Source organism: Podarcis filfolensis, assembly GCF_964270895.1.
Source record: "Podarcis filfolensis genome assembly, chromosome: Z".
NCBI lineage: Eukaryota > Metazoa > Chordata > Lepidosauria > Squamata > Lacertidae > Podarcis > Podarcis filfolensis.
The window spans coordinates 39,848,658-39,867,441 of NC_139617.1; the positions used below are offsets into that span (position 1 = coordinate 39,848,658).

Below are 18,784 nucleotides of genomic sequence, written 5' to 3' on the forward strand. Positions count from 1 at the left end.
ATATTAATGTGAGCATCTTGAATTTGCCTGGAAGTGAACCGGCAACCTGTGCAGCTGTTTTAAAACAGGGATTATATGAATTCCAAATGGAATCTTGGCCAGTACTGGCCCCTGTATTTTGGACCAGTTGAAGTTTCTGAGTCATCCTCAGGGGCAGCCCCATGTAAAGCACACTGCAATAATCCAGCCTGGAAGTTACCAGCAGAGTGGCCAAGTCATCTCTGTCCAAAAGTGACTGTAGCTGGCAACAGATAATGTCACCATGGACAGCAATTGATCGTAATGCAGAATTTGAAAAAAAAAGAACTACTGGACAACGTGCAGTTTTGGATATTGAAATCAAAAATATATTAAAAGTTAGTAAATCAAATGTGATATGAGTGAAGCCAGATGTCATTTCTTTAGTATCTTCAGATAAAGCAGTTATTAAACCATTCACTGGCACAACACAGATCCCTAACAGAGTATACTATGTTTGAAAACTTATTGTCAGGTGACCAAACATGAGGAGTATTATGTATGATATATAAAATTATCCCTAATTTGGAAATAGTAAAAAAGCCAAAACTCCCCAAAATGGGAGACAGACCTATTGAGGCTTAAAGATTATATGTGGAGTCAAATTTTTGACAACTTCATAAGTTTGTAGTTTCCTTGGTAGCTATCATCTGTCCCAAATAATAACTGATCCTGCATATGTGGGAGTCATATTAGATTCTGCCTGTTGTCACTGTCTGCAATTGCAGAACAATAGGGAAATACTGAGAAGGCACTGTTGTTAAGGTTGGTCCATTACTTTCTGAGTGTGTCAGTCGATCAAGTCCAGGTCTCCGTGTTCAACAGAGGCCAATCAGATGTCTGCAGGAAGATCACAAACAGGATGTAATAGAAGCACTTATCCCCGATTACTTTGCCTCGACTTGTGAACATGGAGGTACTTTGTTTCGGTGTCATGTCTAACAGCCGTTGAGAGACTTATTCTCCATTAATTTGTCTAACCTGTTTTTACTGTGCCACACTATGCATGTTTACTCAGAAGTCCCATTGTGTCCAGTGGAGCTTACTCTAGGCAAGTGCATATAGGATTATGTAAAAGGAATGCTGAATTCCACATGTCAGTATTGTGCTGCTTGAAAAAAATACTCTTTTGTCACTGTGTTTCAGCTCTGTATCACCACTTTCAGGTTAACAGGAGTACAGTACTTTTGTTCTAAATTCAGAACTTAAAGCAAAGGGGCAGTTCTGTGTGGCATAATACCCTCCTGATGTTTACTCTTTGCTCATGATGGTAAGCACAAAATTGGGGGGTGTCATCACATTGTGGCATTGTGTGTTCAAGCTAACATTCTTGAACGCTGTTATCCTGTAATAAAGGTATTGAAGGGTGACACCTTTTAGGCAATGGGGTGAATCTTGTGGAAACAGGACTGTGCTGCTTCCCTTCTTTCCTTCAAAAAAGAAGCTCACATATCTGCAGCTGCTATTTGAGCATTTTCAAGCCAGCTGGTCTGCTTCTCAACTCTATTAATCAATGGGCATGTTTCCAGTGACATGGCGTGATGCGATCTGGATCCTCAACAGGATACTTTTCCTGATCCCTACAGCCTACAGATCATTGACTGTTCTGTGATGAGGGATGTAGGGCATCGCCAGAGTCAGTGAATTTCTTTTCTTTCTCAGGCATCTCAAACTTATTTAAGTATGAGGAGGAAGAACAGCAAGTAAGTGTCCTGGTGTACCCTTCCTGCTGAGAGCTGCATTTCCCACAAATTCCCTTGTTATTTAATTTAGCAGCCACAGACTCCCTTCTGCCAAGTTACCTCCTCCTCATGTATGCTATGCCTATCTGTTGATTAATTGAATTGCAGGGTGTCAGAACATGGTGCTTCCTTCCCCCAGGTGATTATTTGCCTGAGTTCATCATACACTAATGAATGCTGCTATACTACCCACATATCCTAAGAGTCTGGCTTAAATAACAATGGAAAAGTGTTTGTGTAGATGGAAAATATTTTTTGCCTATGGAAGCAGCTGCCCATGAGCTCACTCTCTGGAAAGCATCCTGATAGCTTCTCATCTTATGGAGCCTCCCCCCACCCCTGTCCTCTTCTCCACACAGTAGCACGTTTAGGAGCCAGGAGTTTAGAAAACTAACCCTTGGAGTGCTTTCTTTGGCATCCTTGGATCTGCCTGTTGCAAAAGAGACATTTCAGGCAATCCTGTCCTTTCTAGGGAATGCACGACTGTTAGGAAATGTACTTTATTTCAGGACATTCTCTTTCCACAAAATAAGTATCCTTAGCTCCATAAATCCCCTTGGAACAGGAATTCTAGCTGGAAGAATTGAAAGAAAGATAGCCTTCTTGTACAAAGACCATCAGTTCTCCATAAAGCACTTAATGTACTCCATAAAGTATGTTAATCAGAGTAGACCCGCTGAAAGTAATGGACCTAAATTAGTCATGTTCATTAAGTTCAGTGTGTCTACTCTGAATAAGACTAACAGTGGACTCAGCCCTAAGTCTGTAAATAAAATGTGGTATTTCTTCATTTAAGTGGCTTTAATACATTTTAAAGATTATGGGGTAGAAACCTGATTTAAATGTGTACTCCACTGCTGTGGAAGGCAGAGAAAGATGCTCCAAGCATAGGAGCCAACTCCTAGGGGCTGAGGTCCCTTTGCTCCCCACTAAAATATTTGAGGGGGCTGCCCCTCCCCAAGTTGATAAGCATTGCCGTTCAAATGGTGTGCAAGCACTGTGTCTTGTGATTGATTATGCAGGACAAGATTTTCCTGGGCCACCCCAATTTTTTATTCAAGCTGGAACCCCTGGCTACAAGTAAGACAATATGACATTCATAATAAAAAGTTGGTTGTCGAGAGTACAAATGCAAGAACAGCCATATCAACCCCATAACAGTCATGTGATAGAAGTTGTGCTGCGAGCACAACTTGAACACCCAGTAAACCTCATCAGCAGGCAGGGATTTGAGCCTGGGTTTCCCACATCAGAACTAGCACACAGTAAAGGCACCCCAGCTTTTAAACTTCTTGGTAGCAGTAAATATATTATTTGTAATATCCTTATCAGGAGATGTTGCATGGCATACTTTGAATCTAGAATGGGGCAGTGGTTCCTTTGACCATTAGCTGTTCATTATTGCACTAGATATCTGATGGGAAGAAACAGGGCCTGCACCACTTGTAACTTGTTGAATGCAAGCTACCACCTGTGTGTTGTGGTCTTAAAGGTGCTTCACAAACACACCTGCTTCTACAGTCTCAAGCAGATGGAGGAAACAAGAAAGTTATGCTTGAGATAGATATTTTTATTATTGCAAGTTTTTAAAGCAGTTTTTAACATTATGTTTTAATGTTGTAACCTGCCCTGGGTTCCTTAGGGTAAAGGGTGTGTAATTATTATTATTATTATCATCATTAATTGGATAACTATAGAATCACACTATTTTTCACCCTATTCTTTTTACATATGAATGGGGGGCGGCGGTTTGATTTAGATTAGTGTTCTGTATTTTCCATCTTCTCATTCCAATGTAGCTTCAGCTGCTTATTTATTATCTTTGACTTTATTTTGACAGATAATATCTACCTCTTTTTTAATTTTTTCTTGGGACAGACATATGTTAATATTACAGTTACTTCACTTGCTGTGTATCTAGCTGAGTTTTTATATTAATGTATTTTCATTCTGTAAAGTTTGATACTTCCCCCATTGTTTAACCTACATTATAACACTTCTAGATTTTGCTGCTATACCACCACATACACTTTTATCTAACCAGAAGAAAAAGCAGAAACAGAATATCAGAAATGAGAAGAAACACTAGAGAAAACATTTGCTAATTTTTTGGAAAGTACAAACTATTTCCATACTTTTGGGCAACAGTTTGGGAATAAGATATTTTTCTCTATCCACAGTCACTTGCTGTTGTGTCCCCTTGGTTCATTACTGACTTTTATTTGTAAAGAAATGATTGTCCCAGCTAGGAATTCAGTTAAATTTTACTCTGGGTCAGCAAGGCAACAATTAAAAAAAAAATGACCAGTTAGTGCATGGTTTCACAAGTCTTTTGTTTTTTTCCAACCACACATAATTTAAAGCTTTTGGAAATTGAGCTTACCATCTCAGACTTCTTTAGGTAGGTGTTCCCAGGTCTGCATGCCAACGAGAAAGACTACCCACACAAGATGTTGCCACTGTAACATTTCCTGCTGGCTATATTTCCTTTCACACCAGAGTTACAGGTGTGGGGGGTGGATGTTTTTACTTCCATGACAGCTTTAGTGCAGCTCTAGAAACCATATGAAGCATCTGTCTGCTTAGTTCAGCTGCAGTCTCACCCTCATGGGAGTATTTAAGGTGCTCTGAAATACTTAATACATTCTATTTCTACCGAGTGTTCCAAAGTTACCAATTTTAGCCTGCCTGTTCTGGTCACACTTAATTGTAGTGAATGTTCAAAAACTTCCACCACATCCAATTCCACCACCATCATTCTGTTCTCTTTTTCCTCATTTCCATAACCTTTTGTCAAGTTTCAGTGTCCCCAAATATTTCCCCCCCAAAAGGAACCATGAATGGTGTAGAACTCATAAATTTATTGTAATATGTAGCTTAGCTGTTATTTGTCAGGAATAAAACAGAGCAAATGAAATAATTTTTATTCTTAAAGACAGACATAATTTCTTCATATCTCAGAATTGTTTTAACTATCCATTTATTGCAGTTGTTGTACTAACAGAACAAAAATGTAGTGAAAGGGAACACACATTGGTTTCTTATGAAATCATGCAGTATTAGGGCACATTTGGTGACGATACTGGTTCTAAAGAGCACGTTGTCCTGAAGAGCATCTAAGTAGTGATGTTGCCTTTGAAAGCAAACAGTGAGTTATTTCCAATATGTAAAAGCATCAACTAACAGGCAAGCTTCTATGCAGGTTGCACAGGCATTATGAAAGTGGTGAAATTGTTGAGCAAACCTGTAACAGCTCAGGCAGGAATGGGAACCAGCAACATAGGAATATATTTTTTATTACCTATTGAGAAAAGTTTCAAAAGAAGGAGAAAGAGCAGCTTATTGTATTGGGCTCCAGCACCTCCAGCTACAAGAAATCATTGGCTGTGAGAGCTGAGAGAGAGAGAATACATTGGCTGTGTATTCTTTTGACCCCCCCACCACACATTAAGGAAGTTCTGCAAGCTGGTACAAGTTACATGGTCTTCCATCATTTATCTGAATTGGGCTACATATTAAGGGGTTGTCTGAAAATGCTAAAATACATCGAATTTGTGGGAACAAGTGCCAAATTGCCAGATAAAAAAACCAGTTCCTGGATTCTGAAGGATTTTTTTTAAGTTTCCCTGAAGAATCAGCATTGAAATGTTGAAAGAAGTGGTATATCCACAAATATAAAATCAGTGAAATCAAGTTCATTTGACAAATTGCAGAAAATGGAGTTCTTCATGCCAGAAGGGAAAATGCAACAGGCGCATGCAGTTCTCATCCATGACTTGGCACTTGGTGACATGAAGTGGTCTTTTTAATGTCAGAGTTACTGTCTGCCTCCAACCAGGGAAAGCAGCAATTTCAGTATTCCCATGCTCTGTCTTGCAGCTTTTGATCACTTAAACTATAACAGTGCAAAATACAGAACAAAGTATCATGCTTAAATTAATCCACGTCACACACTAGGTTGAGTTAAGAAAATGAATGTCCATTCAGTTGGAAGAAGGACAGTTAAGAGTTCACAGAAATTGCAAAAAGGCCACTGTTTCCTCAGGTGTGCTGCTTGCTGGGAGGAGAAGAAAAAACAAATTAAGAATGGCTTTCAGAAAAAATTTTCTCAGCAGAAAAACCTTTTCAGCCAAAAATGAAATAGCTGCTAGAGAGTATCTTGAACCCCGCTATCCAAAAGGACTAGACTAAGCATGTTTAAACAACCTGTATGATTTGTTACATGGACCTGTGGATTTGTGTTTTAAAACATGCTTCCATCCTAGATGAAAAGATGTGGCTGCTCCCTGACTCACCATTTGCGTTTCTTGGGATTATTCTAGTATTAGTATGTAGACAGAGTATCACTTCACACTGTGTCACTAGGTTACTGTGACACCTAGAATGCAAGCATCAACTCTTCTTCAATAAAGGTGCCCAGTTAGATGTGCCTTCCATCATTCTATATCATGGGTAGGCAAACTAAGGCCTGGGGGCCGGATGCGGCCCAATCGCCTTCTCAATCTGGCCCGCGGATGGTCCGGAATCAGCATATTTTTACATTAGTAGAATGTGTGCTTTTATTTAATTTAAAATGCATCTCTGGGTTATTTGTGGGGCATAGGAATTAGTTCTTTCTTTCTTTTTCAAAATATAGTCCGGTCCCCCACAAGGTCTGAGGGACAGTGGACCAGCCCCCCCCCCTGCTGAAAAAGTTTGCTTACCTATATGGTTCTATATGGTTGAAGAGGACAGATATTCTGGTTTGTTGGAGGACAAGAGAAAAGAGCCAGGAAAAGCCCATTTATGCAGGAGGACCTTCCCAGGGGAAAAAGAAGTGCTCCAGAATCCAGACTGATAGGATTCTAACTCACATTGGATTTTTACAATGATCAAATACACATGTTGAACACAGAAAAACAAACCCATCTGAATTATTTGGTTGTGTTAATTTACCCTAAAGTTGCAATTCTAAGCATGCTTGTGGGGAGAATGTTGAATGTGACTCACATGAAAGAAGGGAATATATTTCCAAGAAGTATTTTGAGTAAATGGTATGTTATGTATTTTTCAAATATTTAACAACTCTGTTGAGCCGCTTGACTTTCCTTCGGTTCCCATTACTTCTTATGAAATTAAATCATTTAGGATTGTAGGTCGCATTCCCAAAACTTTGCTGAAAAGTTGAAAACTTTGCTGAGAAAAATTCATCTGCAGGAATGAATTTCAGTTTCCCAGACGGGAAAATGATTTTTAAAAAATATTTGAAAATTCAAAATATTGGGTTATATTTGGTTCGATTATAAGCAGATTACATTGACATAAACTATTCACCCCCAAAATGTGGTGTGCTTTTATTTTCTACATGTGTTACTGTATTAAGTTATAATAACATGTTAATTATTATCAATGATCCTTTCAAAGCTTCCCTATATTGTCCAGGCCTGGAGGTTTTTTGCTTGAGATGTGCCCTATTCAGTATTTTGTGATGGCTTGCCGCTGCTCTGAGGGGGACGGGATTTACATTTGACTCTCACAGCTGCTGTTCCTGTTATTTTAGTCTTTGGAATTTATCATGATAGTTTGATGTTTTAAAACCCCACAAGTGTAGCTTTAGGAGCAAGCACAATTCATTTCTGAAATCTTAGTGTGTTCTTTTCCAAGGCAGGGCAAGAAAACACAAAAAAGTATTTAATCATAACTGCATTCTCTCTCAAAAAACAAAAAGATGAAGCCACCTTCTGTGAGTGGATTTCCCAATTTTCTGATATTTTCTCCTTTCCTATCAGTACCACATGGACATAGCCAAGGAGAGCAGGGGGGCAGTTGTCATCCCCCCCCCCCCGAAGCCTGACCCCTGCAATGGGATTTTGGGGGGAATTTTACCTCAACAACTTTCTGTGTCCCCCCGCCAAAAAAATCCTGGTTACGCCCATGAACCAACCCCTTTCAGTAGGGTTCCCTACTATTCAGGAACAGACATAGTCATATCAGTAAGTGCAGAGATTAAAAGCTTAAGAAAAAGGAATGTTGTTACAAACTTTTAAAAAGCAGCCAGGAGATGGAATTCTGAAGACCAGGTGCCATAGCTGAGAAGGCTCAAGAGTTAGCATCTCAAAACAAGCAGTGATTACCATCCACAAAACAAGGTTTTGTGAAGCTGCCTAAGGTTTCCTAGTATGAATACCATGGGGTTGGACTTCTCAGCAGCTGTAGTGTCATTCCATCCATTGAGAGTTTGGGTTTTCTAAACGTTTCATTTGACAACAGCTGCCTCTGTGTGCATACTGCCCACTTGCAAATGCTGCTCATTCACATATACAGTTGTCAGTGTATTATGTTCCATAAGGAGCAATTGAGCTTGAAAGCACAAGGGAGTTATATAGAAGTGTTTTAACTTGAGCTAGCAGGAAACTATAATAATTATGAAGCTATGTAGTAAAAAAAAATCAGTTCCATTTCAGAGAATGGCACAATCTCAACAAACTGCATGGAGAAGACAACATGAAGATGTTATATTACCCAAGACCTTATAACAATGTTTTACAACATGGTTTTGCAGTACAAATGTCAAAGTCTGTAACTATTTAATAAATAATACCACACTCCCAAATTAAAAGTAGTGTTTTAAGCTGTGAGGTTCTCAATAAAATAGGCAAAAACAACATATTGTAGGGCAGCGATGAGAAAACCTTTCCAGCCTATGGGCTGCATTTCACTCTGGGCAACCTTCCAGGGGCCACATGCCAGTCACAAGTGGTTCAGAAGTAAATGATGTTGGAGCAACTAGTGTACATTTTACCTTTGTACAGTAGTCTAGTGTCTACATACCATCACAGATCTCTCTCTATCCCTCAGCCAGGGAAGGAAGAGGCATTATCAGTATTCAAAGATACATTCCAGGCAGGCAGAAACATGCATGGAAGATACGAAACAGTGACAGTAAGTGACCTGAGGGGGAGTCCTGGGGACCAGATAGAGATGCTTGGAGGGCCACATTCAGCTCTGGACTTGAGGTTTCCCACCCCTGATGTAATGGAATTGTTAGAACTTTGCGGCAAAGCTTGAAATGTGGAAATAACAAGCTTCAGTTTTAGATTATATTACATGGTTTCCTGCATGCCACTTTCCACTCATAGAGGTTTTTCTTTGGACAAACACAAAGAGGAGGTGTGGGGAAAGGAGAGGAAACTACATGGAACATTTTCCTGGACAATTTGGGGAGGATTGGGCTTGGTGCTGCTTTTATAAGGCAGAAGCCACCAAGAGTCCTTGCCCCACTAGTTTCCTGTGTTTCTGCAAAGGCACTTTTCAGAATAATATTAGCTGCCTATGGTAATGGAAAACCAATAAATGAGTCAGGCTGGCCTAGGGCATCTCGTAGGTAACTTGAACATCCTTTCTTTCTAATACTTTTGCTCATTAAGGTTTTATTAGAATTCATCTTTTAATTTATTTTTGAAGATACCCTATTATGTTGAAACCGATTTTCCCGTACTTCTGTGCCTGTGAACCATTGTAAATGTAGCAAGTCCATGTGAAAGCAAAAAAATAAAAATAAAAAATCATTGGGTTCCCACTCCAAACCATGAATGCAACTCCCCCATCTTCACAGTCCTCTAGCATCCTCCCCCAGCTGTGAGCCCTCCAGACATCTTGAACTACGCACACTTCAGCCTTAGCCACCGCAGCCAATGGTCATTGATGACAGGAGCTGTAGTCCAGAACACCAGCATGAGGGAGGTTCCCTTATGTACCAAGCAGTATGGTTGACATTCAGAAAGGTAGGCATAGCCAGGGATTTGCATAGATAGAAGTGGAATTCTTTTCACTTTTCTTTGAATTGCATGCGCACACACACACACACAGATACACACACTAATATCAGGAACTAATTTTGAAATATCTTTTAGATTGAATGTGATTTGGCAGAGGATCCTGCCAAGTTCAGAGTTCCCCTGAACAAACAAAATTAGTGGCATGGCTTTTGAATTCTATTTTGTATCACCAAGAACCAGTGAACACTAGTACAGTTTCACCAGAAACTCATGAATTAAGGTTTTATTCCTCTTCTAACAGAACTCCTTAGATGTTGTATGCATCACAAACTTGGGGGGGCGGTGAAGTTAAAAATGATGGCTCTGGCAAACACAAAGCATTTATTGTTTGTTCTCCTTTATAGAATATGTGCTACTCTAGAAACATCACTCAATAGTTTCTTGTTTCATCTTAAATATACCATTTGTTTTGAACCATACAGAAAACATAGGTGTAACATAACTATATTCTTCTCTTGATCATCATCCTGTTCACTTATTTCGTGCATGCAGACATCTCAACAATCCCCAAATATCTAAAGTGTCAAGATGAGTGGGGGGTCATAACCCACTAGCAGAGCAACTATAAGGTCCCTATCATTTCCACTTAAAAGGATCTTTGTCTCAGAGCATGGAGAGCCACTGCCATTCAGAGTAGACGGCACCAGGCTAGTGAGTCCCAGTGGTCTGACTTGCTACAAGGTAGCTTCATATGAATTCCTTAGCATTCACACAAAGGCAAAACTAATTTATGCTGCACTCTCCTCCCCCCCCCCCCGAGAGAGAGAGAGAGCAGCAACTTCAGTGACAATCTCTTAAGACCATGCTTTTTAATAGCTGGACCTTTATTCCCTCAGTGACAGGGGTCACTAGCAAGATTCACTAAGGCTCACTTTTTTCCTGACTAGGGTTATGGGGTTGGATCGTTCTCAGCAGCTATAATTTTACCAAATAGCTGAATATAATGTTTCTTGGTATTTGTTGCTATCAGCAACAGAAATACTGGAAACACTCCATTCACAAAAATGTTCAAAATCAGTTTAGTTAAAAATAGTAAAACATACAATTTAAAATGCAGTCAATAATTATACATAATTCATGCAATATCAAAGACTATGGGGAAAATATTATGGGCAGGATTCATCTAACACGCCTCACCAATGGAAGACTTGCACAAGGACTGCTTGTGCAGTGGGGCTTTCCCACTCTGTTTCCTCTGCAACCTCCCTTTGCCCCCAAATTGGCTCAGGGCAGGTTAGGAGAATAGCCTGCAGGGGGAGGAGAGGGGAGCTGCAAAGCATGCATAGATGGAACGTTCAGAAGTGCACAAAAGTTGAAGACCACCCAATAAGTTGTATCTAATGCTAGCCCTGGTCAGAGTAGACCCATTGAAATTAATGGGCATGGCTAACCTTAGACCCTTTAAACTCAATGGGTCTATTCAGAGTAGGACTTAGTTGGATCTAATTTAATGACTATTTTGACCTGAATTACCCAAACAAGATGCAATCCTAATTTGTATTCCTATATTCAACTTCCTGGAAGACTCCCTAAGTACAAGGCAACCATGCTTTCTTTCCGCCTGCCCTTACTATGTTTCATTTATCCTTTGCAAGTTCTCACAGGTAGGCATAATTCTCTGTCATCTGTTTAAAGTGATGGTGACTCTTGGATATATCTTGCAAAAATAATAACATGCTTGCCGTTCATTTTTGAGCAAGAACCCACAAATGACTAACGCTTTCCCCATTAAACTGTGGCTTCTCCTGTTGAGTCACAAACTTAATAAATGTCTCTTATAGCCCAGAACAGAAAACATGCAACCTCAGCATGATTACTTGCTATATTTTACACCAAGCAAGATCTGCAAACAATAAGATTGCTCTGAAATGATGCCAAGAATCAAATTGTGATGACAGGACTGAAAAACATTTGGTTGTGAAAAGGGAAGCAGAATTCAATGTGGATTTGCTTTTGGGGGGTGGTGATAGGACATTGTTTAGGTGAAGTATGCAATTCCCATCATCACTATTAATTCACTTTTAAAATGAAGGTTTGAAATTGAATTAAGTTGAGAAATGACATTACAAGAGGAATGCTAGAGTAGATAAGCTTGTTTTCCCTTACAGTTCTTTTTTCTCTCAGTTCCCTCTGGGCCAGTCCAGACATAATTCAGACCACCTCTTGACCACGGTGAAGTTATTGGCACCTGGCTGTGAGCTGTTCTATCCCTCTTCTTTCCCCTCTATCAATTCCCCTCAACTTTCTTTGTCAACATTAGCCAAGATGCGTGGTTACATATATCCTGGCATAGGCCAAAGTTTATGTTAGCAGGGTTTGTCGCGAGCATGGTTAATATTAGCAATGCACAGCTCCAAACTACTGAAAAGCTTAGCCTGGTTAGCATTCATCAACATTAGTCTTGGTACAGATGTGCAAGCTTGATGCCAGTCCTAATTCCATGGTTAAATTCCTTGCATTTTGTATGCACTTTGTACTACAAACTTAGCATCTACGATATTTCTCTTTTCTTGTTAAATACCAGTCCTTGGAACAGGAAGAAAATATACTGGTGCAGTGTGGTAGAAAATTTGGCCAATAGTAGTGTGCAATCCTTAACATGCTGAGATATCAGTGACTGAATAAGGGAAGAAGGTTCTCTGTGCCGAGTAGGATGAAAACTCTGCGGGCCTTTTCTTTATAATTATTCAGCTCTCATTTGTTTTTTAGTAAGATTATTCAAGTGGATAGCCAGGGGTTCCTTGATTTTTTGTTTATTGCAACCAAGTTTCCCTGTATCTTTATAAAGCACCTGATTTAACCTTCCTTCTTTAATTTCAGGGATTTATTTGTTGGATTTAATCTACATTGATTCAGCATATCCTGCTTCAGGCAGCATCATGGAGAACGAACAAAGATCCAATCAAATGAACAATATCCTCCGAATAATTGCTGATTTGCAAGTCTCCTGTAGCTATGGTTGGTAATTTTCCTCTTCACCAATATTTCTTTAATATAGTAAATTAGCACCAGATGTCTGCCTCATACAAAGAGGGGCCTTAAGGGATAATGTAGATCAGGAAGCTTTGTGCTACTGAACCACTTAGCTTCTGCCAATTTAGGAAATTAGATAAAGTGATTGTTGTTCTGGCCCAGCTTAAGTCTGCAGACATGAATATATACACCCCATCTTTACCTTTTTATTACAGTCAAACTTTACATAAATTGCATTACATTTTCGTTATGGCCAAATTCCACTTGAGAGGTTCAGTGCTTCCTATGAGCTTGTGGCCTACTCTGATTTCTAGAAAATCTTTGCTTTTTTCTGCCAGAATTTGTGGCATGGCTTTTGAATTCTCATAATAAATAATGTCATGTAGACTTGTTCTATAGCTGCAGTTTCCCTTGCAACCTGTCCTCAGTCTTTTCTAGCTGTGCCTCTTTGTGTTATAAACTCCCTCCATTTCCCTTATGAATATTATTTATATTCTATTATTTACAGTATTTATATACCATTTATTTCATCCATTCATGAGAGATCTGGAGGGGAGACTGAAAAAAATGTGATTTTCTACCAATTGTCATTTTCTACTACATATTTCCATAAAAGCTATTGTGTTCATACCTAATGAGAGAATATTTGATCTCAGTACAGTACTTACATTCTCTGCCCAATGAAATCAGATTTTTCTGAGGCTCCAGAGGGCATTAGACTTCTTTGAGGTGGCACCTCTAATGGAACTTGTAGGTAGGGCCAGTCTAGAATGCATCTCCAGTGGGAGGAGCCACTCAGATCTCCCAATGTAAGGAGCTGAACTGTTGAATCTTGTTACAGCAACTAGGAGCCCTGCCATAAGTAGTTTAGGCTTTGTCATGATCCACTTGATCCTGACTGGCTCAGGGCAGGAGTAGTGGTTGCTGTCAGATGAGGAAGAAGAAGAGGAGAGTGTGAAGGATGCATGAGCAGGGAACAGCCAAGAGGGAGGGTGGAGTCTCTTCCCCTTTGTGTTTAAAAGCCAGGAAATGCAAGGCAGTTCCCAACAATGGGTCAACCAGCCAGGAGGGGAGACTAAACAACTACAGACTTGTCCAATTTCCAAGAGACTGCAGTCTATTCCCACAATTAAAAAAACTGGCAGTGATCTACCCACTGAATTGACCAAAGTTGTTCAGATTTTTTTTTGAAGGGGGATGTGAGTGGTCCCACAATCTACTGTGATCTACCACAGGCACCCCGTGATCTACCAGTAGATCACGATCTACCTGTTGGCCATCCCTGACCTAGATGAACTGCCCTGAGACCTTCGGGTATAGAGCGGTATATAAATTCAATAAATAATAATAGAGGGGCTGACCTCTGTCCTGTTGCCAAGAACTTGGTGCCACCTCTGCGATTGGTAACAGACCCATGCCCCTTGGAGGAATGCGCGCCTCCAAGAACACCATTCTCATAGGGAGAAAGTCTCATGAGCAAGCATGCCATATCTCGCCTTTAAAAGCTGGCAGGAGGGATATGACAGTTTGTCGAGATATCTTCACAGCTTCCATCAAGTTTTGGGTCCATGATGCTGTTCTCAAACTCTTGATCCATCCCTTTTGTGACAGAGATGGAGGAAGTTTCAGTCTCTCCCACATTGCAGATGATTGCCATGCTACTTTTTGATTCTGACAGGCTTCCCTCTCCACAGGACAGGCAGGGAACATAAGGAGTCCAGTGTGGAGAATCAGACTGCAGTGAACTTGGCAGGGAAGGGTTTGGCACCAAGTATAGAGTATATCTCTAGTCAGAAGAGGGTTGTGTTTTGTGCCACCTTGCACTCATCTTTCATTCTAAAGATGTCTAATGCTCTCTGGCAATTTTGGAGATGAGAAATTTATGGTGAGGAAATTTCCGTTTCACTAGCCTATCTATCTGTCCTTGGTGGGAAAGCTTGGTGTTATATTTCAGCATAGACAGTTCAAGGAAATAAAAGTTTGAAGCATGTGGTTGAAACTGCTTTTGTTCTTGACAGTTATGGGATTTATATGTGCTTTTTTTAAAAAATGCAGATCACCTTATAACGTTACCCCATGTGCAAAAATACTTAAAGTCTGTCCGGTACATTGAAGAGCTTCAAAAGTTTGTGGAAGACGACAACTACAAGTACGTAGCATCCTTTCCTTTGGCCCAGTTGAGTTCATGGAAAAGATGGCCTAGCCTCAGACTTGAATAAAAGGGTTTTTTAAAAGGTGCTCCTGGCAGGGATATACTTAGATTTTTGTTGTTGTTGTTTTAAAAAATGATATTTAAACAGTAATGATATTGTCAGGGGTTTGAGTGAAACCCCAGATGGAACTTGTCTATGAGATCTAACCTCATTTCCAAAATGAGACTGTTTTGTGAAAACTTAAAATAAAAACCAGATAGGCCTACTTGTTGTTTTATTGCATTACAGCCCCATGCACTTAAATTGAAGAATTCATGAATGAGGCCCACAGACTAAATTCAGAAGACCACTTCTGAATTCTGTGCAATTATATCTTATTAGAAATTTAAGTAGAGTAGATGGTTCATCATATGGTGGATGTGCTCCTTCAGGAAAAGGCAGGATAAAATTGTAATCATCATCTTCTAAAATTCATAGTGCAAAGCAGAATAAAAATATAAGAATTGCCTTGTGACTGTTGCCTGATAGTTGGAGATGTGTGACAACAAACTTCACAAAGGTAGCAGTACCTCCATAATCCAGAAGGAAGGCATGACACCGTCTGCAGTCACATGTTGGGATAAGCCAAGTTTTCTGACATATCATGGTTTATGTTGAACAAGTAGCATAGTAGGGCATGCTGCCTAATCAGGTGTGCTTTGCTCCTCTCCTAGAGAAAATAAGAGAAACAAATCAGGAAACAACAAATAAATGTAACTTCCTATGATGTCTAAATACACGATCCCAGGATTACTAGCCAGCCTAAACTATGGTTTACTGTTTATGAACCTGACTTGTTAGGAAGCAACAAACTAGGATCCCAGAGTCAGGTATTGCAGGAAGCCAAGCTTAATTGCAGTTCCCTTGTTTGTGGAAGTGATTAGGCCATGTGCCCCAGCAAATATTAGACATAATCTCACAAATTTTAGGGCACACCTTAGGGTTTCATCCTTTATTATAGCTTCTTCATGTAGTTCAGGATAACATCACCAATAGCCCCAAAGTCTGAAAATTAATTTCTTAATTTCTACTAAAAAAAAATGTTTGGGTTGAACACTAGAAACATATTCAGATCCCATGATATTGTGTGAATGGAAAAATTAATGGATTCAATCAAGAAAGAGCAGTATACTGCAGTTAAGCTGGCATAGCAGACAAATCTCTTGGTTGACACCTCTGCTAAATTTTGTTATTGTAATTTTTCAGTGTTGGTGTTGGGAGGGTGGCTCTGTAAATTCTCCTTATCACAAGTGCTGCTTCTGCTTATAGTAGGTTTTTACTTTCTGATGTGACTCATAAACTATTCTGACATACATAGCAATGAGCCAGATGAGCGCCCATTTCATCCCACAATCTCACCTCCTACCATATGCATCAGGCAGGCTGTTTGTTTGTTTTTAAGCAGTACACAAGCTTATTTTAAAAGCAGTGCACATTTAATTTTTAAAACTGAAAAATTATCTATGGATCACAGGAGAGTGGTATGTCAGTGACATCACAGGTACTAACCAATATGTACATTCTAAAGCCAGCATTTACCCATCCAATCGTGAGCCACTCTGAAAACTTGTAGAACTGGTGTTTCCAGAGCTCAGTCTTAGAGATAAAAATGCATTTGCCACTCCTGTGTCTTCCACCTCTCTTCTTCTGGAATCCACACCAGGACTGCACAAAATACCATGGAGTAGATTTCTGCTGGGAGAAACATGCTGCAGAATCTCTCCCCATTTCATCATGTTGGACAGCAGCTAGAAAAATCAAATCAGTGCTGGCCTTTTTGCTGCTGAAAACCTTGTTTATCTTATCAACAGGTTTAGTTTTTGGATCAGATTGAACACAGGCATTGGAGTAATGATGTTTTTGTATCAGAATTCTGTTTAATGTATCATGCTGTCTTCCAGATGAAAAAGCTTTGTCTGCAAAATGTTTTCAATACAGCTTATCACTTCTATTTTTAAAAAAAGATGGGGTGAAATTTTGTACAGCTTACTTGTGGCAGGATGTACGTGTATGAATGTGTGTATAAGCTCTTCTTGCCTCTAGATTCCTAGGGAAAGGAGTTTGTGGTTTTACACTCTAAAAATATAGTCTGCAAACATTTACATGTTGAAATCAGTTTGAGTTTGACAGGTATTCATGACTAAATGGCACACAGTGTTAAGAATGAGAAGACTCTGGAATCCCCAGTGGGCTAATAAACTCCCTACAATACATTATTAACAGCCATTAGCAAATATAGAATTAATCTGCAAGCAAGAATAATGCGCTAGAACACTGGAAATTGTACACACACTGAGCTCACACACACACACACACTTATGTATTTACTATCATGGTATTAAAGAGATACATTTTGTTCTCCTCCTTACCTCCTCTTTAATATTTTCTTAGTTTAACTATTCTGTCTTATGCATTGTATCCAACACGTAGGCTGTAGGCTGCATTACCATTTACTCTGGCTTTAATGCACCCCCTCCGCTGGTATTTGAATCTGTGTAAACATGACATTAACCAGAATCTATATCTAGCTTGTCGTTTCTTGAGAAATACTGCTGTTTGATGTGTTTTCCCTCAAACCAGTTTCCATCTGATTTGTTAACATAAGCCACACTTACTTCACAATTAAGCTGAGTTGTGTACATATGAGACTGCCATTGCACATGTTTAGATGATAGTGCATGGACAGATGATGGCTTCACAAATAGGAGTTGGGAAGGTTGCAGGAATGGGGAAACAAAGCAAGTAATGCACAACAGATAAAGATATTCCTGCTCCATCTCTGGTTTGTGCAACAATGTGCCAATGCAACTTAAAATGCATTGGGGAAAACAGCCTCACTCCATTTTAAGCTGCTAATGTGTACCTAGGCACAGTTTCCCAAAGATTTGTTTTGTTTGCATTTCTTGGTTTTATAAATACTTTAAATGCATAAATGATAAATAAAAGGTTTATATCTTAACATTATAAGTAAAACAAGCTTTAAAAAAAACAGCCTCAAAAAGTATGAGTACTTGAACACACGCTTCTGGTAATACCTTCCATTCAATCTCCATTGAAATAAATGGGAGCTCTGTTTGCAAGAATATGTGCTCTTTCCAGCTCCCAGACATATTAGTGGGGTCTACATGCGAGAGATTTTTTGTTACCTTTCTGTTTTCCTGTGGTGTTTGTTTGAAGGCATAGGGAGCATTCTCCGTAACACTAGTGAAAAGTGAGTAATTGCAATTGGGGTGTGTGTGTGTGTGTGTGTGTGTGTGCGCGCCTGTGTTGTGGTTCATAGATGGGATGCCAGAAATTTAACCACATTGCCTAATTTAGTTCTTGGACAGCGATTCACATTCATGCGATGATGTTAAGATTATATATACAGTAGGTTTCCATTAGCTTGAATATTATGTGTGGGACAGAACAAAACAAAGGGTTCCTCTAAATATTTAGGGGCATGACATAATACTTGGAAGTGGGACAAAACATGAGTAATTTAAAAATGTTTTTTTCTTAAAACAGCTTCTAATCTCCACAGAGGCCTTTCTAGCAACAGTGAGCAGTATTTACATACATTTTGGTACAGGCCAACCTTTGCTCTTCCATTTGATCTGAATGTCCATTTTCTAAGTAGCTGTGCTGTTTTTAGCTACAAATGTATTACAGTACACCTTAGAAAGACTGAGTAGCAGGAATCAAAATAAAGAGGAAAGGGGGGGGCGGAATCAGAGTTTGACAAAGTTCTCAGAATGAGGCTGAACCCTCTAGACATTTCTTTGGAGGAATACAGACCCTACATGACCATGTTTGTTGGCTCAGCAATGCAGGTTTTTCTCTGCAGGTGGTCTTGGAATGGCATCCAGACTGTGTCCTGCGCTGGGTTTCTTTTCTGTCTCTGTACTGATTCTGAAGGTATGAATTTCTTTAAATATTCATCAGAATCTCTTCCTCTTGGATAACTCAATCCACATACTATTTGAATTTCTCCTCATTTCTGGTGCTGTGCCAAAAGGATGCATAAGCCCTGTAGAGATAGCAAGCACACTCAGACCTTATA

The 18,784-nt window shown here is 39.6% G+C and overlaps 1 protein-coding gene and 1 long non-coding RNA gene across 19 annotated transcripts in view; one reads left to right on the forward strand and one right to left on the reverse strand.

The window, feature by feature from the left end:
* Positions 1-18,784, forward strand: part of RALGPS1 (Ral GEF with PH domain and SH3 binding motif 1) — a 218,704-nt gene that overhangs the window by 144,974 nt on the left and 54,946 nt on the right. For all 17 annotated transcript variants that reach the window (XR_014543993.1, XM_083596993.1, XM_083596984.1 and 14 more), the window contains exons 10-11: positions 12,398-12,535; positions 14,606-14,699. Coding sequence is in view for 16 of the 17 variants with exons in the window: in XM_083596993.1 (XP_083453119.1) it covers positions 12,398-12,535; positions 14,606-14,699 (232 nt within the window). In the remaining variant the exon portion in view is untranslated. The remainder of the gene's footprint in view (positions 1-12,397; positions 12,536-14,605; positions 14,700-18,784) is intronic.
* On the reverse strand, positions 4,724-17,725 carry LOC310754805. Of its 2 annotated transcripts, none has more exons than XR_014544038.1 (4): positions 16,733-17,725; positions 15,211-15,412; positions 13,219-13,474; positions 4,724-5,817 (listed from the first exon to the last, which is right to left on the reverse strand). It is a non-coding gene; the product is annotated as an uncharacterized lncRNA (long non-coding RNA). The 2 variants fall into 2 exon arrangements; XR_014544039.1 differs by having other exon boundaries at positions 17,112-17,615.